Source organism: Callithrix jacchus, chromosome 22 (genome assembly GCF_049354715.1).
Source record: "Callithrix jacchus isolate 240 chromosome 22, calJac240_pri, whole genome shotgun sequence".
In the NCBI taxonomy this organism is placed as follows: domain Eukaryota; kingdom Metazoa; phylum Chordata; class Mammalia; order Primates; family Cebidae; genus Callithrix; species Callithrix jacchus.
This window is the reverse complement of record NC_133523.1, coordinates 44,674,799-44,697,055: the sequence shown is the minus strand read 5'-3', so window position 1 is coordinate 44,697,055 and position 22,257 is coordinate 44,674,799. Positions and strand designations below refer to the sequence as shown.

At 47.7% G+C, this 22,257-nt stretch overlaps 1 protein-coding gene and 1 long non-coding RNA gene across 4 annotated transcripts in view; one reads left to right on the top strand and one right to left on the bottom strand.

Annotated features, from left to right (window-relative positions):
- Window positions 1-13,517, bottom strand: part of LOC118150272 (uncharacterized) — a 53,626-nt gene extending 40,109 nt beyond the window's left edge. Inside the window, exon 1 of the long non-coding RNA XR_004738335.3 lies at window positions 13,446-13,517. This is a non-coding gene — a long non-coding RNA (uncharacterized LOC118150272). The remainder of the gene's footprint in view (window positions 1-13,445) is intronic.
- A 279-nt stretch (window positions 13,518-13,796) lies between these two features.
- Window positions 13,797-21,797, top strand: CTU1 (cytosolic thiouridylase subunit 1). Of its 3 annotated transcripts, XM_035286747.3 has the most exons (5): window positions 13,797-13,865; window positions 14,195-14,296; window positions 15,533-15,595; window positions 16,206-16,734; window positions 21,171-21,797. In XM_035286747.3, exons 4-5 carry the CDS (start codon window positions 16,227-16,229, stop codon window positions 21,707-21,709), a joined length of 1,047 nt encoding a protein of 348 aa, XP_035142638.1. In that variant the 5' UTR covers window positions 13,797-13,865; window positions 14,195-14,296; window positions 15,533-15,595; window positions 16,206-16,226; the 3' UTR covers window positions 21,710-21,797. The 3 variants fall into 3 exon arrangements, with proteins under 3 accessions (XP_035142638.1, XP_035142636.1, XP_035142637.1); XM_035286745.3 differs by lacking the exon at window positions 14,195-14,296; XM_035286746.3 differs by lacking the exons at window positions 14,195-14,296; window positions 15,533-15,595.
- Window positions 21,798-22,257: the final 460 nt, after the last annotated feature.

Genomic DNA, 22,257 nt, shown 5'->3' with positions numbered 1-22,257 from the left:
CACAAAGTGACATACAAACAGAACAAAGAATTAAGTGGATTTTTTAAATATTAAAAGTGTATACTCTGGAAAAGACCTTGTTAAGAGAATAAAAGGACAAGCCACATACTGAAAGAAAATATTTACAAAATACAGATCTGAGAAAGAATTTGTATTCAATATACAAAAAAATATTAAAACTAAGTTAGACAGCCCAATTAAAGATGTACAGAAATCTGAACAGACACCTCACCAAAGGATTTAAGAGAAACCAGCCCTTTCAAAAGACTCCACCACTGATACCGACCAACTGCCTGAAGCTGCCTCTCTTTTCTTCCCTGATAAGAGACCACCCATGACAGAGAGGCTCTGGCCAGTATACAGAGGATGCATAGAGCAAGTTTTCATGTCCTCTGCTTCACCTTTTAATGTCAGAGGGCTGAAAGCTTCACCCTGGGCTCATGCTAACACTGCCATTTTTTGTACGCGGGACCCATGAAGGAGTAAGAAACTCAACTGCGATTGCACACATTTTCCTTTCATAAATATTCATGACTCTTCCTAGAGCTTATTAAGTACATGTGTTTGGCCAGGCCACTCAGCATAAATTACTCTTTCCTCTACCTCTCCCTTGAAGTGTCTGCTTCTGGCTTCTGGCTGGAGTCTATGTTTTCCAGCCTGTTAGAAGGACTACCCTGTAGGCTGCAACCCTTTATAGGAAATATATCTCTCACTGGGTGCAGAGGCTCATGCCTGTAATCCTGGCACTTTGGGAAGCCAAGGTGGGTAGACTACATGGGTTCAGGAGTTTGAGACCAGCCTGGCCAACATGGTGAAACCCTGTCTCTACTAAAAATACAAAAAATTAGCCAGGCATGGTGGTGGACTCCTCTATAATCCCAGTTAACTGGGAGGCTGAGGCAGGAGAACTACTTGAACCCGGGAGGTGGAGGTTGCAGTGAACCAAGATCATACCACTGTACTCCAGCCCGGGCAACAAGAGTGAAACACCTTCTCAAAAAAAAAAAAAAAAAAAAGGGCCGGGCGCGGTGGCTCAAGCCTGTAACCCCAGCACTTTGGGAGGCCGAGGCGGGTGGATCACGAGGTCAAGAGATCGAGACCATCCTGGTCAACATGGTGAAACCCCGTCTCTACTAAAGATACAAAAAATTAGCTGGGCATGGTGGTGCCCGCCTGTAATACCAGCTACTCAGGAGGCTGAGGCAGGAGAATTGCCTGAACCCAGGAGGCAGAGGTTGTGGTGAGCCGAGATTGCGCCATTGCACTCCAGCCTGGGTAACAAGAGCGAAACTCCGTCTCAAAAAAAAAGGTAAATAAAAATAAAGAAAGCTCTCATTTCCAAATTTATGAACCTCATCACTCTTCAGCTGACAGTGTTACAAAGTTCAAACGACCTTCCATACTCTGCCACAGAAGTCCTAGAAATTGTCATTTTGTTAATTATTTTAGATGCCTGAGAACCTGTAATCAAATGAGCAGAAATGTTGAAATTGTGATTTACCAGCTATGTATCTCTAGGTCCAAACAGATGTCTAAAATTAACCATGAGAATAAGTATGCCTGATTCATGGCTACAATGTTCGCATGAAAGCTCTGAGATCTTTATTTGTGTTTTATGCCTATTAATGTATGTTATGTGATATTTTCTGAACTCCAGATAGCAATGCAAAATTCATTTACAAAGTCCTCTAAAAGTGCTCTAACTTAGCTTGGAAAAAAAATAAGCATTTATAAATAAATATTCCCCAAACTGCTAGAAATGTAGGAACTGATACAAATGTTTTTCAAGGTATCACAATTTAGATAAAACATCGTTAAATAAGATCGATTTAATATTTTTTGTGTAGTAACAACTGTGTCTTCAGAGCTATCGCTACTGAATATAAAACTAATTTCTATTCTGCTTGAGTTCTAGTCAATTAAGCTAATATTATACTTACTAGATACTTATAATCTTAAAGCTTATAGATTTGATTCGAATTAAGTTGTTATTCTTATAAAAAAAATCATTTCAATAATAATTTTTAACAGTAAATCTGCCTAGTAATAGTTTCCAAAATACTTTCGATAATTTTTAACCTTAAGTTAACCAAAAGATTTGCATTAAATATCTAGATCATTTATAAGTAAGATACAATACGAAAACCTTAATTGCCGAACATAACAAATTCAACTTTATATACTTTTGGCCCCTATTTTTACGGAGAGACTAAAGATATTTTGTCCTGTTTACAAACATTGTTTTTGTCTATCACACTGAGAAACTGTACTGTGAAGAAACACATCCCTCTAAATGTTGGGAGATCGTATACGCATACATTTTCTAATCTACCATAGAATGTTAAAATATTGGCAATTTAAAATGGTCTTCTTAATCCTAGTTTACTCTGGAAAATAAAGATTACTAAGTATTAAAAATATAATCTATATATAAATAAAATTACTAGAAATAATAGAATACCTAGAAAGTACTCTATGCAAAGTATGCAAGAAAAGTAGGGCAAGTTTTGCAAGTAAAGTAGGTTGTATTTTTTTTATAAGAAAAACTATACAAAATATACAAATAAAAAGAGATACCTAACCTTCCCTGGGTTGTATTTATATGGGTAAAATGTTATATTTTCAGAAATGATATAAAATTCCTGTAAATTTGTCCATGTCCTCCTTATCCATGCTTTGTGCTGGTATAGTGTTATGAGTCGTAATTTCAATTATTATTTTAAATGCTGTGTGCCACAGACAAAACTGAATATCCTTGTGAGCTGCGGTGTACTGAAGCCTCATCAGATCTTTCATCACGGCGATTTCAGGCTCTTGGTCACTTAGATATTAGTTAGCTCTGAGGCTTTCTTGAAAGCTCCTGCACTGAGCTGCAGGTCAGAATGTCTCCAACACAGTCCCTCAGACTCACAGAAAACACTATGACAGGTACTCTGGTTACAGGCTTCTGATGATATTGCTTAAATAACTTTAAGAACATACACTTGACTCAGTGAAGTTCTCCCGAAGTCTAGCTGAGAAACTGATGGGTTCATGACACTGTAACCCAAGATCCAGCCGGACTGAATGGATGACATGGCACTGAATGAACTGATGAAAACTGATTATGATTTTATAGCGTTTTCTGAGCACTGCTGGTTCTTTAATGTTATGGTTTCCGGATTTAAGAAATCTATTTCTTTCTCTCTTTTTTTTTTTTTTTTTTTTTTTGAGACGGAGTTTCGCTCTTGTTACCCAGGCTGGAGTGCAATGGCGCGATCTCGGCTCACCGCAACCTCCGCCTCCTGGGTTCAGGCAATTCTCCTGCCTCAGCCTCCTGAGTAGCTGAGATTACAGACACGTGCCACCATGCCCAGCTAATTTTCGTATTTTTAGTAGAGACGGGGTTTCACCATGTTGACCGGGATGGTCTTGATCTCTTGACCTCATGATCCACCCGCCTCGGCCTCCCAAAGTGCTGGGATTACAGGCTTGAGCCACTGCGCCCGGCCGGAAATCTATTTCTCTTAAGCTAACTATAATTCACAACAATTTAGTAGATTACACTTTTGTAAATAGAAACAAAGCATTTATCTTTTTCCCCCACCTGATTTCTCCAGAATTTTGAAATTCTTACTGAAAACTCTTTTCATGACAATAGAGTTGTTAGCAGAAGTCCAGTAAGAATCTGTTCACCTTAGAACAGGACGTAACAGGAAACTCTGGTTATATTATCAAGGCTTTTCCCGGAATCTCATCTTTAGGAATGGTGTGCCTAAGATCAGTTCTGACCAGCAATGTTAAGGGACCAAGGTTGACTTTTATGGAGCCCGTCCTTACAAAGCACTCTGAGAAAAGCCAGCCCGATGCCTAGATTGCAGGGTTCACAGCCTTACAGGTTAGTAAGGAAGTCATTTCCTTGTAGGCCCAGGAATTTGGGGATAGTTTGGGGGTCTCGAGAAGAGAAGAATTCACCCAAAGCCATAAGGACTGCGGCTGAAATCTGATACTATGTTCTGGGCCTGGCTTTAGCCTCAGTAAGGCCTTTAAAAGTCCAGTCTGAGATTCTGTACGAAAACTTTCAGCAAAGAAACTTGAGAGCACCTGTGTGGTCAGCTCTTGTTCTTGCTGCACTTACATAATCAAGCAAAATCTAACAAAATTCGACTTATTTTTAAAACAAGAGTAATCTGACTTTGATGAACTGTGATCAAAAACGATGGTTACTACAGAGAGAATTTTATGTTTCAATGGAAAAGTGTAACTCAGTCGGGCACGGTGGCACATGCCTATAATTCCAGCACTTCGGGAGGCCAGGAGTTCAAGACAAGCCTGGGTAACATGGTGAAACCCCGTCTGTACTAAAAATACAAAACTTAGCTGGGCATGATGGTGTGTGCCTGTAGTCCCAGCTAATCGGGAGGCTGAGGAGGGAGGCTTGCTTGTACCCAGGGATAGAGGGTGAAGTGAGCTGCGCTTGCACCACTGCACTCCAGCCTCGGTGACACAGCGAGATCCTGTCTCAAAAAATTTTTTTTAAATAAGAAAACTATAGTCCTTGAGGGTTATCAGGTTCTAGTCTTGCTTCTTGTCTTTGGGCCATTTTTACCTCTTTGTAAACTGGATCCTGCCATCTGATGAATTTTGTCCCATGACGATACTTGTGGAACAAGAAGCCAGGTATTGCCTCCCCTACTAGTGTATCTACTGTCACTTAATTGGAAGGCCTCCAACCCTGGAACAAAGTTAGAAGAGCAAGGTTTTGCTCCCAACAATGCATAACCAAGTTGTGACACATTCATGCAACGGGTACTATTTAGCCACAGAAATGAACAAGCCATCCAGTCACACGAAGACACGAGTGACTCTTTCATGCACATTGTTAAGTGGAAGAAGACAGTCTTAGGAGAATCCACACAGCGTGACCTCATTTAATGAGATTCTGGAGAAGGGAAACTACACAGATGGGAAGCCTCTGGCTGCCTGGGGTCGGGGTTTGAAGCATTCCATATGATACTTTAATAGTGGATACCTGTCACTATGCATTTGTCAAAACACGCAGAATTTTACAGATAAATGGGTAAATCAAACTCTATTTTAATTAAATAATATTATTCAGGATGTGGAGTATCCCCGCACAGAATACATAGTATGAAAAATATTTTAACTATGCTACAAATTACAATGGTTTGGATGTGGTTTGTCCCTGCAAAAACTCATGTTGACATCTGACCCCCAATGTGGCAGTGTGGGGAGGTGGGGCCTAGTGGAAGGCGCTCAGATTATGGAGATCGATCCCTCATGAATACATTAGTGCCCTCCCATGGGGGTGAGTTCTGTCTGCTCTCACAGGAACAGATTAATTCCTGCAGGAGTAGATAATTAAAAAGAGTCTGGCTTCCTTGGCTTCCCTCTTGCTTTCCCTCTTGCTGTGATCTCTGGTGCACCCCTTGCTCCCCCTTCCACTTTCCACCATGAGGTGAAAAAGACTGAGGCCCTACCAGATGCAACTGCCCAATCTCGGACATTCCAGCCACCAGTACTGCGAGCGAAATGAACCATTCTTCTCTACAAATCACCCTGCCTCAGGTGTTGTGTTACAGAAGCCCAAAACGGCCTAAGACACAAATGTGGGGAAAACTCACTGAAGCTGTAGGGAAAATGGTGCTGACCTAAGTCTCTTTGAAAAATGAACAGAATCTATAGGCTGAAGGCAAATGAACTATATTTCATCCTTGGATTCCATTTTATAAAGTTCTTTCCAACAGGGGTAATTGGGAACCACTGTAAAACCACAGTAGCTGTATCTGGATAAAACAACGAGTTACGGAAGTCGCAGGTGGTAGGAACCAGGTCTCTCCCTGTTGAAGTGGGAGGTTCCAAATTAGCAAGGGGAGAAGGGTAGAAACATTCGTGTGACCGTAGATCAGAGGTGGAGACATCAAAGAAAACTTATCTTTAGTTTAATGCGGATACATACAGTTCCACATCCAAACCTTTGTAACTGGGTGTGTAGAGGCAGGTGACATACACACATGTACTTCCTAGCATTGCTGACGAGGGACAAGACACAACGTGCTCATTCAGCAGCCAGATATAAGTTTTCCTGCCATTCTGAAAGGAATCAGGCTCTTTGAAGAAATGTCTGATACTAGAACTGGGACAGTAAACATATGAGCCAGGATAATCTTGAAGGATCAGAAAGTAGGTAAGTACTAAAAAAAAAATTGAAATATGTCAAAGAAAAATTGGAGCCAATAAAAAGAGCTACCAATGGCCAACACAGGGATGAACTGTGCAACATAATGCCGTAGTGTTTGATACTCACTAAAGCTTCAGGTCATTATCTAGGTGTATTTGTATACGTAGGTGAATAAGCAAACAGTGGAACAGAAGTCTCCTTTGCAAAAGAATTCCAAATAATTCATGCAGACACTCAGCCATGGAGAAGGTGGAGCTAACTCCTCACTCCGTGAGTCTACGCTTTACATGCGTGTAAACTTATTTACCATATTTTTTTCTTATGCTGTGGTTGTGTCCTGGGTTCCTTCTCTAAAATGCTGGTCACCTTAGACCAGGAAAAAAAAATAATCTTACAGACTCTGTTTCAATTCACGGCTAAATATTTTAAAAGGAGTGACTTTGTAAAGATACGTTCCAATGGCAGATTGATTCACTGTGAGTGGATCACTTATTCCAAATACTCCTTGTCCTTATCTTGTTCCAGGGCCTACCTTTTAGCCATAATACACCAGAATCAAATACTGGCCACCTGGAAAAAATATTCAAAGAAAGAAAGAACGTGAACCGAACTTGCGACCATGATGATTTCATGTTTCACCACAACGCTTCCTACACAGACGAGTTTAAAAGGATATTCAAGGTCAATTTCCTCAACAAGGCTTTGCAGAAAATGAGGAAACCGGAGAAACAAAAATGGCAGGACATTCTATGGGTGATTTAAATGTTTCTATGTCTTATGGGGAAAAAACACTTTATCTTTTAAAGAATCACAAAGAATTATTGGAAACCCAAACTCTGGAATGTTTCCAAATTTCGTTGAACTTCTACGTAATTATGTCTCTATAGCTAGTCATGAAGTTGATGATTTTTTTTTTTATTAAGAATAGGTAATTATAAAGAAAAAGAGGTTTAGTGGACTCACAGTTCCACATGGCTGGGGAGGCCTCAAGATCGCGGCAAAGGTGATAGGGTCATCTCACATGGTGGCAGGTAAGAGAGAATAAGAGCCGAGTGAAAGGGGAAACCCCTTATAAAACCATCAGACCTCATGAGACCGATCCAATAAAATCTGCGCCTTCTCTGTGTAACAGAATACACAATGAATACTTAACACTCAAGAAAACATGTTAGACCTTGTGAAAGGAAAATAGATCGTGGGGACCCAAATCACTAAGCTCAAGGGAAAAGTCCAGCTGGGAACTGCTCAGGGCAAACCTGCCTTCCCTTCTATCCAAAGTCACCCGTCTGATCGCCTCACCTGGAAAGGGTAATCAGCACCTCAAAAGAATGAAACCATTCATCTTTATCTCCCTATGATCTGGAGCCCCCGTCTGGCCTTCTCTTCAAGTTGTCTCACCTTTCTGGACTGAACCAATGTACATCTTATACACTGATGATTCATGTCGCATGTCTCCCTGAAATGTACAAAACCAAGCTGTGCTCCTACCACCTGGGGCACATGTTGTCGGGACCTTATGAGGATGCATCATGGGTGCAGGCATCCTTAAACTTGGCAAAATAAACTCCCTAAAAAATCTGAGACCTAAGATTTTTGAGGTTCATACATGTAAGGTGGGATGTTAATGTTTGTAAAACAGACATTATTCTACCTACTATTACAACTGTACTGCCAATGAACCTTAGACTTTCTCAAAAAAATGATGAGGTACAAATAATATATTTAAACTTAAATAATGTTGCACGTGGTAATATGCCTACTTTTCATTTTTTAATACTGTTCTGACTACTTTAACACTGTAAGAAAAATGAGTAATTAAAACATGAATAAAAGTGTTTACAGGGGATGGACATGTTTCCTCCAGCCTCAGGCTTGGGGTGACCTGAAAGACACCTGCCCATCCCCAGCTTTCATCCCAGCTGTCCTGATGGTGGCTCTAAGCATTTCTCCTTTCTCTATATGAATATCAAACTCCAGAAATGAACCCAAATGTTACAATATGTTATGACACGCTATGATGATGAGCACCCAAAGCCTCAAGCTAGGGAGGCTTCTGAAAACAAGACGTGTAGAACATAATGTGTGGAAGTAAAGCCAGGGTCGGAGTTCCTTCCTCTGCACACAGGGAGCAGACAGTTCCTTCCTCTGCACACGGGGAGCAGACAGTTCCTTCCTCTGCACACGGGGAGCAGACAGTTCCTTCCTCTGCACACGGGGAGCAGAGAGTTCCTTCCTCTGCACACGGGGAGCAGACAGTTCCTTCCTCTGCACACGCGGAGCAGACAGTTCCTTCCTCTGCACACGGGGAGCAGAGAGTTCCTTCCTCTGCACACGGGGAGCAGACAGTTCCTTCCTCTGCACACGGGGAGCAGACAGTTCCTTCCTCTGCACACGGGGAGCAGACAGGAAGCTTTTGTCTCACCTTCCTCACATGCCCTGCAGCCACGTCTCCCCAGATTAGATTTGAGGAGAATGAAACTTTGGTCTTCACTGCGGACACACTACCAGGTGCTCCAAAGCCACGGCCTCTCCTTGGGTGGCTCCTGAGGAGAACAAAGCTCCACTTCTAACCCTAACCCTGTCCCTAGGCTTTGACTCTGATGCTAAACCCTGATCCATACCCTGGTCCCTAATTCTGACCCTGACCATGACCCCACCTCTAACCATACTTCCAGCCCTGACCCTGACCCAGACCCTAATTCTAACCTGAACCCTATTATTATCTTTACGATCTAGCTCTAATCTTACCCTCTAGAGCTAAATAACTGTACCCAAAGGCACTTTTGGATTATTTAACTTGTTTTACTCTAATTCTCTAAGGACATCCTAAAGGAGATGTCATTATGTATTCTGCAGTCCCTCTGAGCAGTATGGCTGCAGATAAGAAGTTCTAATACTTTGCAAGACAGAAGAAGCATGAAGGGCAGCAGCACTGGGTTGTCGGGAATGCATGCTGGCATTCACGATAGTCATCGGTGCTGTTCTCCAAACATTCTCAGTTCATTTTTTATGAATGCACTCTGTTCTATCCCAGCTACTTAAATTTTTGCACGGCCGCATTACTTTTCTTTTGCCATTGGAGGCGAGAAGAAATAGCATATGACTTTTTCAGGAGAAATCTCCAAGAGTTCTATTCAGCATGCTTTTGTCTTTTCTATAGCAATGGGGATGTTACTGATGGTACTTCCTTCAGCCTGGATTCCTGTGTTAGGACGACACAGCACAGAACTACCTCTCACCTGACCCATGATGAGATAAAAATAAATGAGGAAGAAGAGTTTTGAGCCACTGAAATTTGGAGGTTTGTCACCATGGTTTAACCTAGCCCTCACTGACATGCAGGGCTGAAGAATGAGTCAGAACTGGGTCTGGACATGTAAAGGGCACTCCTTAGGATAAGTAAAATTCAAGTCTTGTTGCAAAGATAACAGTGAGCACGATGTGTTAGTAGGGTGAGTGTGGGATAAATAAGGTTTCTCAAGTGAGAATAATGAGGACCTCGACTTTAAAAGACAGTGCTAACTTGGACTGTGGAGAGATTCCAATGTCCTACTTAGCACTTGAGATTGTGATGGCTGAACAGACTCATTAAGAACCCTAAATGAAGGCTTGCGATAAATATCTGAGGGCGTCTAATATCCCAATTTTTCATCCTAGAATGGGCAGAGTCCTTAACCCCATTCTAGGGAGACTTCCAAAGGAAAAAAGACCTGCATTTCCCCAACAACCCACACTGAGAGACTCTCCTGCACTTCTGACCTGTGGCTAACACTCCTCACCTTTCATTCTGTCCTCAGTGTTTTGGGGAAACATCTTTAACTCTCTATAACTTACACAGGTTACTAAGTGGCCCTTATCATTCCCTCCAGAGATAGAAGAGACTAATGATGAGGGAGCCTGAGCTCACAGCAGCAAGCGGGCACGTGTGCTCAGCAGCCATGTGGCTCATCTGCTAGATCACTACATACGACGTTCTGCAACACTGCTTGACACAAGGGGACACTCTCCTGACTCAGAAGGTTTAATTGCTTGTCTTTTTATAGTTGAAAGTTGGGGATGCCAGTGATTTTCCACACAGCCAGCAGCTAAAATAATCGAAATGTGATTTTCACCGTGTTTTGGGATTTACTCGAGGGTGGCTGGCAAAATATGAGGGAAATATTAGGGAAGGTTGGAAGATTATAGTCTCTAACCCAAAAATATATAAAATTAGCCCTACAAATTTGAAGAAGTCCAGTTTCTTTGTGAAATAACAGTATAAAACATGTTATTTTTCACCAAAATTTGAAATAAGTTGGGAACCTCTGCAGCTCAGCCACTGGCTGATGCACTGTCGCAAAGCTGCACTCCAACTTTCTCACTTCTGAGTCCTACTTTCTTTTTTTTTTTTTTTTTTTTTTGAGATGGAGTTTCACTCTTGTCACCCAGGCTGGAGTGCAATGGCGCTATCTCGACCTCCGCCTCCTGGGTTCAGGCAGTTCTCCTGCCTCAGCCTCCTGAGTAGCTGGGATTACAGGCACGCACCACCGTGCCCAGATAATTTTTTGTATTTTTAGTAGAGACCATGTATTTTTAGTAGTTTCACCATGTTGACCAGGATGGTCTCGATCTCTTGACCTCGTGATCCACCCGCCTCGGCCTCCCAAAGTGCTGGGATTACAGGCTTGCACCACCATGCCCAGATAATTTTTTGTATTTTTAGTAGAGACCATGTATTTTTAGTAGTTTCACCATGTTGACCAGGATGGTCTCGATCTCTCGACCTCGTGATCCACCCGCCTCGGCCTCCCAAAGTGCTGGGATTACAGGCCTGAGCCACCGCGCCGGCCGTTTCTGCGTCCTACTTTCTTCCCAGGTACTCCTGCTGAGTTTGAGCCTCAATAAGGAACTCAAGTAAGTGCCACTGAAAACACCGCAGTATCTTTGCCTGCCTAGTTTGCAAGATTAAAAAGACTGATAAAGTCGACTGTTGGTGAAAGCTGCAGGCACTCTCTTGCTAACCCTAAACCCTGACTGACCCTGACTGACCCTGACCTCATGCCACTCCTCCCACAACCCCTCAGGTATGTCCCATTTCTGCTAAATTTCATCCTCCAAACTTCTAAGCCTTAACACTCTAAATACAAAACCAACATATAGGCAATCCCAACCCCAAGTTAATACTAAATTATACAAGGAAATGAAATCACAACAGAAAGGCATAAATCAATGTCTAGCATAATTATACAATAATGCTCAACAAAAGAATCATAATTTGATACTAAGACGTATTTGAAGTATTACAGACCACGATCACTACATCTTTTTCTCAGAAAATCAAGCTGGTTTTGCAGACTAAAGCCATCCCTGCAAATAAACATCAACTAAGCAGAATGAAGAAGCTGCTCTAAATTGAGATCCTGTTAATTCAATTTAACTTCATATAAATCCTGTGAGGCAGGCATTGCTGTTATCGCCCTCACTTTACAGATGAAGAAACTGAGATGATGCATGGCACAGAGCAGCCCCTGTTGAATTTTTTTCCTGGCACCCTGGCTGGCAGTGATTGAAATTGAGCTTTCAAGGCCCTTAACACTTCCATGTCAAGCTTTATCGCCCTGTACTAAGTCCCTATCTCCCCACCAGGAGGACAGGGGTGGGGGGTGGGAGATGTTCAGAGGACAGTAAGCAAGTCCGATTCATTTGTGTTACCTGAACCTAATCTAGGGTCAACCTGGCACAAGGGGGCCTCAGGAAATAAATTCAACAAATGAACCAACACACACAGATGAACAGAAGTGGCCCACGGTGAGGCTTAACAGTGACCTCGTCATCTAATCTGAAAGGAAGGCACCATGGTTTCCTGTTATGGGGAAAGAATCGGGCTACAGGGTGCATGGGGTTCTTCTCACATCATCACCCACCATAGACCTCTACATCCTGGGGATCTCTGTACATCTGTCTTTATGAGGCTCTGGGCCCTTGATCTAGAGGATTTTTTTTTTTCTTGAGACAGAGTCTCACTCTGTTGCCAGGCTGGAGTGCACCTGTGCAATCTTGGCTCACTGCAACCTCTGCCTCCCAGGTTCAAGGGATTCTCCTGTCTCAGCCTCCCAAGTAGCTGGGACGAGAGGCACATGCCACCACACCCAGCTAATTTTTATATTTTTAGTAGAGATGGGGTTTCACCATGCTGGCCAGGATGGTCTTGATCTCTTGACCTTGATCTGCCTGCCTCGGCCTCCCAAAGTGCTGGGATTACAGGTGTGAGCCACCATGCCGCCTAGAGGAATTTTGAGCCTTGGTTTTTTGAAGACCCAGGTTTGGGGACCTGGGTCTCGAGGGTCTCAGGTATCTGAGTCCTTAGACTCCTTGTGCCCCCATATTTGAGTCTCTGGGGTTTCCAAGGCCCTTGGGCTTTGTGGAGAGGGTGGAGACCTCCAGATCCCTGTGTTTTAAGGCTACACGTGGTTGTCTCCAAGTCTACTGGTTCTCTCAACTTCTTTGGTGCCAGGAGTCTGAGTTTTTAAACCCCTTCATCTCAAGGGCCTCAGTCTCTGAGCCTCTGGGATCCTGGGTTCAGTTAGAAGGGTCTTTGGATCCTTCCGTTTAGAGAGTCTGGGGTCTCCATGACCCTGGGTCCACGGACCACTGGATCAGAAGCCTGAACCTTTGGATCCCTCAGTCTTGAAACTCAGGACCTCTGGGGTGCCCAGGGTCTCCAGATTCAGTCAAAAACATTCTAACCTGTTCTCTGTCCTCTAGTTCCACCTCCCACTCCACGTGAAAGTAGTGGGTGGACGTCCGTTTCACTGCCCGGCGTCTGGGTTACCTTTCATCACTTTCTCTCGTCATTGCCCCAGTCCTCGCTCCAATCAGTGTTTTACAAGTCCTATGGGAACTACCTTCAAAATAGACCGCAAATTTACTTTCTTCAGTCGTACCCACTATCCAGAGCCAACAGCACGTGCAGACACCACACCCCCAATCGCTGACATCTGACGCACGTGCAGAGTCCCTTAGCCTGCACCCGACTCCCTTTCCCAATTCGACCTGCGCACGAGCAACACCACTGCCTTGCGTGCACGTAGAACGCCACGCCAATCCTCGGAGTCTGTTCTGCGCAGGCGCTGTCTGCGCCTTTTACACTTGCGACCCACCCCAGCAACCCCGCCTCAAAGGGCAGAAATCATATGCCCTACACTCCCCTTAAAATCCTGTAATAATCCCACAAGCCAGCTAATCAGAATACTACTACTTCGCTTATCCAGCAACGTGAACCTACTGGTGACAGCACGCCGCCATGGCAACAACAGTACACACAGTTCCGCGGCTCCCCGCGTCCGCGCGCAGGCGCAGAAAATAAACGGGGGCAGTGCATTTTGGGAGCAGCAGAAAGAGCAAGGGAAGTGTTTCTGGGAGTTGTAGGCCAAGCGGGACCTCAGAGCCACGGGCGCAGAAAGCAAAAGGGGCAGTGCATTTTGGGGGCGGCAGAAAGAACAATGCAAATGTTTCTCGGAGTTGTAAGCTAAGCGGAACCCCGGAGCCATTGGCACATCCAGCGGAGCTGCCGCATGGGATTCTGGGAGCTGTAGGCAAGGAAGTCCCAAGACATCGTGGGAGTGGTAGTCTCGGAGTAGTCACTTCCGTGCCAGGCTTCCGCGTGGTGGGCTGTGTGGACGTTCCAGCACTGCGTTCTGCCCGGGTGAGTTGTCCTGCGGTGGGTTGTCACGTGGACCCCGGCTCTTTGTTGCGGTGCCGTGGGAGGGTTGAAGGTCTCTCCGAGCGTGAGACGCTTCTGTGATTTCCCAGCGCGGTGTCCCTGAGGCCTTACAGCCAGGATTCCCACTTTGGACGCTGCGGTCTGGCCTGTCTCTTGCCAGGCCACCCCCTTCCCCAAGACAGGATATGACCATCTCCCTGTCCCCGCCCCCATGCCACACTCTCAGTCCTTTTGAAAGGCTGCAATCCAGAGGCATCCCTGGGATCCGCGGTCTCTCTTTTGGGAGTATTTATTATTCCCTCATCCTACAGATACTTACTGAGTACCGACTCTGCGCAAGTTCCAGGGTGGGCAGCAGGCCAATCCTGCCCCTGCCTTGAAGAAGCAGAAAGACAGACCTGTCACCAGTGACAGTGTGTCAGGATCGGGGCCGGTATGGAGGCCCACATGCAGCTCTGGGGGCCTTGGTGGAGGCACCCGACTCAGTGACCCGGGTCCTTGAAGTCTTTGAGGGAAGACGTTTAACATGCACGTCAAACCTGACATGTCCGCATGGAATTCCTGGTCTTCTCACCTCAAAACATGGCCCCACCATCCCCCCAGTGCTCAGGCCAGAACCTCGAAGTTACCCTTCATCACTTTCTCTCATCATTGCCCGAGTCAATCTGCCTGGCTTGACCCTGGGAGGCAGAGGTTGCAGTGAGCCAAAATTATGCCACTGCACTTTCGCCTGGGTGACAGAGTGGGACTCCATCTCAAAAAATTTTAAACTTAAAATATTTTTTAAAGACTGGAAAGAGATGGGTGGTAGGCAGGACCTGAAAACATGAAAAGGCCTCCCCAGAAGAGAATTGAGCAGAAAATCCAGGAGCACAGAAGGAGGAGTGAGTCAAAAACGGGGGGAGGAAAGATTCCAAGGAGTGCTGCAGCCATCTGGGAGAGAGACCTGACTAGGGTGCTGTCATGGAGATGGTCAGAAGGGTTTGGTTGTTTTGAAGCCATATTCAAATAGGATTTGCTATTTCATTTAGGTACCTGGAGTTTGAAAAGGTCCGTAAGTTGGCATTGCAGTTTGGTGCCACTCCCTGGGAGCATGACAAGTGTAATAATGAGGGAAACAGCAGTCCAGTTTCCTGAATTCCAAAGTTTCTGGCCTGAGCAGCTGGATGGATGGAGCTGCCTTGTGTTCCAGAAGAAGCCCGTTGAGTTAGAGGAATCAGGAATTTGGGTTTGGAGATGCCTGTTAGACATCTGAGTGGCTCTGGCCTCTGCCCTCAGATAAGTTAGAGACAGTAAATATAGTCACATAAAATAATTCCACACATTGTGGTAAGTCCTAGAAGCAATGTGACCTGCTCTGAATGGCAAGGAGACAAGTACTCCAGGCTGGAGGTGATGGTGGCTTGGGGAGGGGAACTGAGCCTGGGGAGTTTTTGTGGGTTCACCAGGCAGGGAGGACCAAGATTTGACTGGAGGTTTGGAGTCTTGGCTGGGTGGGGAAGGATGAGGTAGGAAAGAAGACGGATGGAGGTCAAAGACGGGCTGATCCATGTCTTGACGAGGCCACAGAAACTTGTGGGGGATTCTGATACCAGAGCAGGGTTGACTTCAGTCTTGGAGGCCCACACATTCTTTCATCCCCAAAACAGGTGCAACCCCAGCTGGTCTCCCGAGAGGTGTGATCCAGGCTACCTGTGTGTTCCCTGGAGAAGGTGATCACCCTGCCTTTCACAGGATGCAGTCAGAACCCATTCCTGGAGACTGTATCACACCCTACAGAGTGAAATCAATTGGCCTTTCCTGTTTTCCACCTTCCCCTGAACACAGCTTCAATCCCCTGGCCTCCCTCTGCCCTTAGAGTCATAAATCCCTCACCTCCCAACCTCTCTTAACAGCCCTGGTGACCCAGGCCAATGATATCTACCTTGTCCTTCTGATCTAGGCTATAAGGGTGGCCTCCCAGGAGGTTGTGACAAACGGTCCTTAATATACACCCCATCCCTCCGGATAAGACACAACCTAATCTTGGGTATAACCTGTTTGTCCTCCCTCTCTTTAGCCCTGAAGCCAGCTTCTTAAGCTACTTCTCTTCTTGGTGCATAATGGTGCAATCCAAGAAGCCTTCCCTAAGGCAGTGGCTTCCTTACACCAGGACCCACTTATAACCGTCCCGTCTCCAGTGCTAGAAGAAGCCACTCTACTCGCGCACAAGTCTCCCTGGTCTATTCCGGCCAGAGGTGCAATCCTGACAATCTCCCTGAAGGCAAGGACCCTGCAATCTGGAATCCATACGTAACCCACCTCCTCTCAAACCCTGTCTAGGAGAAGACGACGCCTCCCGCAATGCCCGCCCCACCGTGTACCTCCTGCCACGCGGCACGCGCTGCCCTCCGCCGTCCGCGCTCGGGCCAAGCGCTGTGCGGTGCCTGCTTCTGCACCGCCTTTGAGGCCGAGGTGCTGCACACAGTGCTCACAGGCCGCCTGCTGCCGCCTGGCGCAGTGGTGGCTGTTGGCGCCTCGGGCGGCAAGGACTCCACGGTGCTGGCGCATGTGCTGCGCGAGCTGGTGCCACGCCTGGGCATCTCATTGCAGCTCGTGGCCGTTGACGAGGGCATCGGCGGCTACCGGGACGCGGCACTGGCGGCCGTGCGGCGCCAGGCGGCGCGCTGGGAGCTACCACTTACCGTCGTGGCCTACGAAGACCTCTTCGGGGGCTGGACAATGGATGCGGTGGCCCGCAGCACAGCTGGCTCTGGCCGCAGCCGCTCCTGCTGCACCTTCTGCGGGGTGCTGCGTCGCCGGGCGCTGGAGGAAGGGGCACGCCGCGTGGGAGCCACGCACATCGTGACGGGTGAGCGCAGGCGCAGTCACGGAGCAGCATGCTCAGAGGCAGTGGGGCGCATGCACGGGCCAGGGGGCGGGGCCTGAAAGGGGTCTCGTGCGCATGCTCCAGAAGCGGGGGAGGAGACCTTGGGTGTGGCTTAACGGGAGGATCCTTATAAGGAGATGCGGAAGTGCGCATGCTCCAGTTGGTGCTTGGGCCCTCTGAAGGTTCTAGACACTGGGGAGACCGAGGGGCCAGGCAGGGATCATGAAGGTTTTTGGGTCTTGGCCACAGTCTTGGTCTGCAGAGATTGCCAAACGGGTGGGAGGTGAAAGTCTCTGGAGATTAGATCTCAGGTTCTTCGCTTATTTTCAAGTGTTTCTAACATGCTTGATCTCTATGGTCCACCTTTCACAATCCAGCTCTGTCTCTAAAAAGCATCTCTGTCTCTTAATTCCTTTTCTTTGTTGGTCTCTCCTTTCTTTTTTATTCTCTGTCTTTTCATCCATTCCTTCAACAAACAGATGCCGAGTTTCTGCTATATGCCGGATCCCCTGTGGCCAAAGTTCTTAACTATGTACTGTTTCTCTCCATCCCTAAACCAGGAGTATGAACAGTACCCAGCTCATAAACTCATCTAATTGTTATTATAATTAGAAGTACATCTATTTTCTAGTTATGTTACATAACCTGTATGATATAGCATAGATTACACATTTTATATGTGCTATATTGTCATCATCGTCAGGCTAGGACTGAGAATACAGTTATACACAAGTTCCTACCTTTGCATGGTTATCAAGTACAAAATTATAAACACTATACATGTTATTGACCATATATGGACATGTTAAAGACTATGTGTACACACAGAGAACTCTATGATGTGGAAGGAGTGGGGTCAGAGAACTATTTTGAAATCCGAAGGTGAAGAGGTAACGGGGGTAGAATTGGGGAGAGGTTGTTGGCCTGTACAAAAGCCAATTTGGGCTGCCCTAAGAAGTCCAGTGTGGCTGGATCCCAGAAAGCAAGGGCAGGAGAGGTGGAAGATGTCAGGCATTACCCTGTAGGCTGTGGTGGAACCAGCAAAAGTGACAAGAAGGGAGTTTCACTTTGAAAAGCTCACCCAGGCCATAGTGAGGAACCTGGGTTGGAGGGGCAGGGACAAAGCCAAGGAGACCAGTCAGTGGGAAGCCAACTGCAGTCATGGAGGTGAGAGTGGTGGTTGGAGAGAATCAGCACATTCGGAGGGTATGAAGGCAGAAGTCTTTCTGAATCTGTCATCTGCCACTGTGCTAGGGCATCAGCTCTGGGGAAGGCTTACTGAGCTTCATTCACTGGTGTGGCCCCTTCCTTACTGAATAACTTTGGAGAAATCCCTAGATCTCTGTGATTGAAAATGGGAACAATAATCCTTTCCATACGAGAGCAGTGTATGGAAAGAATGAGAGGCTTGGGTCCGGCACCATGGCTTACGCCTGTAATCTCAGCACTTTGGGAGGCTGAGGCAGGTGGATCAGGAGGTCAAGAGTTCGAGACCAGCATGGCCAACATGGTGAAACCCCATCTCTACTAAGAATACGAAAATTACCCGAGCATGGTGGCAGGCCCCTGTAATCCCAGCTACGTGGGAGGCTGAGGCAGGAGGACTGCTTGAATCCAGGAGGCAGAGGTTGCAGTGAGCCGAGATCACGCCACGGCAACTCCAGCTTGGGCGATAGAGCAAGACTCCGTCTTGGGGGCGGGGTGGGAGAATGAGAGCCTGCCTCAGGTTTTAAAGTTAATTTGATAGAATCACTTAGTAATTGTACTTCTAAAAGTAATGAAGGCTTCCAGAAAAATCCCTAACTTGGAAGGTGATTTTTCCCTTTGTTTATATGCTCTATTTCCAAAGGCAGAGTATAGTGATTGTTGTAATAATTATTACAAAATTGGGAGCTCCTAAGTGGGTTTGCAATGACAAGGTGTGGAGCAAATCCAGTCTCTCCTAATGGATGTGGTTTACAACTTTAAGTCAGTAGTAAACATTTAACCAGATGTCATTTCCAGTAGCAAACATGCTAATCTCAAGGTCACAGGGCTTGGCAGTTCTTTGGGAGGTCACCGTTGCTACAAACACAATTAGAGCCAAGTTCTTGGAGGATTTTTACCATATAGACCAGGGTCTCTCAACTTCGGCCCTATTGACATTTGGGGCCAGATAGTTTGTTGTTAGGGAGCTGTCCTCTGCGTTCTAGGATTTTAGCAGCATCCCTGGCCTCTACCCACTAGATGCTATTCAATGGTAGCACCACACCCCCAGCCTGACAACCAGATTGAGAAGCACTGATACAGACTCAAGTATAACTTGACAAGACGCAGAACAAGTATAGCTTCAATTTCATGGTGACCAGTGTGTAAATATTTCTCACTGTTATTTCTAAACAAAGATAACAAAAACTCTGCAGCGATTACAGGTGGGGTGGTTCATACTAGTAATCCCAGCCACTCTGGGAGGCGGAGGCAGATGGATCACTTGAGCTCAGGAGTTCACGACCAGCTTGGCCAACGTGAGAAACTCCATCTGTACAGAAATGCAAAAATTAGCTGGGCATGGTAGCGTGCACCTATGGTCCCAGCTACTCTGGAGGCTGAAGCGGGGCAGGGGGCGGGGATCACTTAAGCCTGGGAGACAGAGGTTGCAGTGAGCTGAGGTCGAGCCGCTGTACTCCAGCCTGGGTGCTAAAGCAAGACACACACACACACTCACACACACACACACAAACATAAACTACAGTCTGTGTTGTCGGAGGCCCCGTGTCATTTTTCTCTAGTTGCTATAACAAATTACTTAAAATTTCACAGCTTTAAACAACACAGATTTATTATCTTGCATTTCTGGAGATTAGAAGTCTGGCAGGTCTCACCGGGCTAAAATCGAAGTGTCAACAGTGCCGTGTTTCTCCTGGAGGCTCTTGGGCCAGGGGGTCCATTTCCTCGCCTTTTCCAGCTTCCAGAGGCTGCCCACATTCCTGGCTCATGCTGGCTCATGGCCTCTTCCTCCATTTTCTTGGTTTTTTTTCTTCTTTTGAAACAGAGTCTTGCTTTGTTGCCCAGGCTGGAGTACAGTGGCGCAATCTTGGCTCACTGCAACCTCTGCCTCCTGGGTTCAAGAGATTCTTATGCCTCAACCTCCTGAATAGCTGGGGTTACAGGTGCCCGCCACCACGCCCTGCTCATTTTTATATTTTTAGTAGAAATGGGGTTTCACCATGTTGGCCAGGCTGGTCTCAAACTCCTGGCCTCAGGTGATCCTCCCGCTTTGGCCTCCTAAAGTGCTGGGATTACAAGCGTGAGCCACTGTGCCCAGCTCTTCCTCCGTTTTCAAAGCTGAGGATGGCAGGGTGAGTCCTGCTGTTTTCGTCGCTCTAACTTTGCCTCTTTCCTCACAACCCCCATATGCAGTAGGCGGGTGGCAAATGAGGCCCCCCCAATTTCCCCAGGGAGCTTGTATTACCCCCTTGATTCCTGCTGTGTCCACCTCCAGCCTCCACCTGGCTGTCCCACAGTGCCCAGCAGGGCTCCATGGCCCTGTCTCCCTCTCCTGGACTATGCCCTATGCCCTATGGTGCCCAGGAGAGCTCCATGTCCTTGTGCCCTATGGTGCCCAGGGGAGCTCCATGGCTCAGGCTCCCCCTTTCCCATCTCCCTCTGGGTCCTGGCTGCCCACTATGTTCAAAGGTCTCCTTGGTCCTCTCTCTCCCTCTTCTGCCTCCCTCCTGCACTCTAGGGGTCTTTGTGATTACATGGAGCGCACCTGGATAATCCGCCATACTCTCCCTATTGTAAAGTCGGTTGATTAGCAGCCCCAATTCAACTTGCAACCTTAATTCCCCTTTGCCCTGCAGCCAAACATATCCATAGGTTCCCAAAATTAGGCCATGGACACCCTAGGCGGTGGGGGAGAGGGCAGCCTGCCTACCCCACCAGCTCTGTTAAGAATCTCTGTTAAATGCTATGCTTTAAACACCATCCTGATTACAGTTTTAACTGAGGATAAGGTTATTAGCAGCATAATGCACTTTTACTTCCTATAGAAAAGGGCAACTAGCGTAATGTCCGCTCTGCAGGTCCAAGAGGCATCCCCCCCCAAGTTGCGCCAGGGGAGCTTATGTTTCTCTTTTTTTGTGTGTGTGTGTCCTCCTCCGGCCTGTACCTGGCTGCCTCACGGTTCCCCAGGGGTCTCCATGGCTCTCTCTCCCCTACCTGTCTCTGGATCCTGGCCTTTACACGTTTTTCAGGGGTCTCCATGGCTCACTCTCCCCGTCGCCATCTCTTCTGGGTCCTGGCGGTCCCACTGTGCCCTGGGTCTCCATGGGTCTCCCTCCCAGTCTCACTCTGGGTCCTGGTGGACCCCTGGTTGCCCGGGGGGCTCCCTGACCAGCAGCGCCCTCAGCTCACCCGCTCCCGTCTCTCCCCACCAGGTCACAACGCAGACGACATGGCGGAGACTGTGCTCATGAACTTCCTGCGGGGCGACGCCGGGCGGCTGGCCCGGGGCGGGGGCCTGGGCTCTCCGGGCGAGGGGGGCGCCCTGCCGCGCTGCCGCCCGCTGCAGTTCGCCTCGCAGAAGGAGGTGGTGCTGTACGCGCACTTCCGCCGCCTGGACTACTTCTCCGAGGAGTGCGTCTACGCGCCCGAGGCCTTCCGCGGCCACGCCCGGGACCTGCTCAAGCGCCTGGAGGCGGCGCGGCCGTCGGCGGTGCTGGACCTCGTGCACTCCGCCGAGCGCCTGGCGCTGGCCGCGTCCGCTCGCCCCCCGCGCCCCGGCTCCTGCTCCCGCTGCGGGGCTCTGGCCAGCCGCGCGCTCTGCCAGGCCTGCGCGCTCCTGGACGGCCTGAACCGCGGCCGGCCCCGCCTGGCCATCGGCAAGGGCCGCCGGGGGCTGGACGAGGAGGCGACGCCGGGGACGCCCCGGGATCCGGCCCAGACCCCCACCCCCAAGGCCGTCCCCACCTTCTAGCGACTCCGGGCCTCCCGCCGGGATCTGACGTCCCCCAGGGTGGGGACTGCCTGTAAATGACACTGTGAATAAACCCCCCGTTACCTTGCCCGGCCTTCCATGTGAGGTTGGGAGGGGGACGAGACCCTGGTGACCTGAAATCCTGAAGAAACTGGGACCCCAGACGTCGGGGTCTCAGGGAGGAAGGGTCCCACGCTGGGTTTCTGGCTCTGAGGGAGGAGGGGTCTGGGGGCTCATCCTGGGTCTGAGAGAGGAGAGCTAGGCCTAGAGGAAGTGGGCTGCAGTCCTCAGGCATCTGAACCTGAGGAAGGAGGGCCTGGGGTCTTGGACTCCTGGGTCTCACGGGGGATGGTGCTGAACACCTTGTGATTCCTGAGCGAGTTGGGGTAGGTTGGGGACCACCTGCCTCGTGCTTCTGCTGGTTCTGGGCGCGATCAGCGTGATCCTGACCCTCCTTGAGCACCAGATTCCTGATGTTTCCTGTTTGCCCACAGTGGGGTAAGCAGAGTGACCTGAATTGATGGACACACGCCGTTCACAGCCCCCGT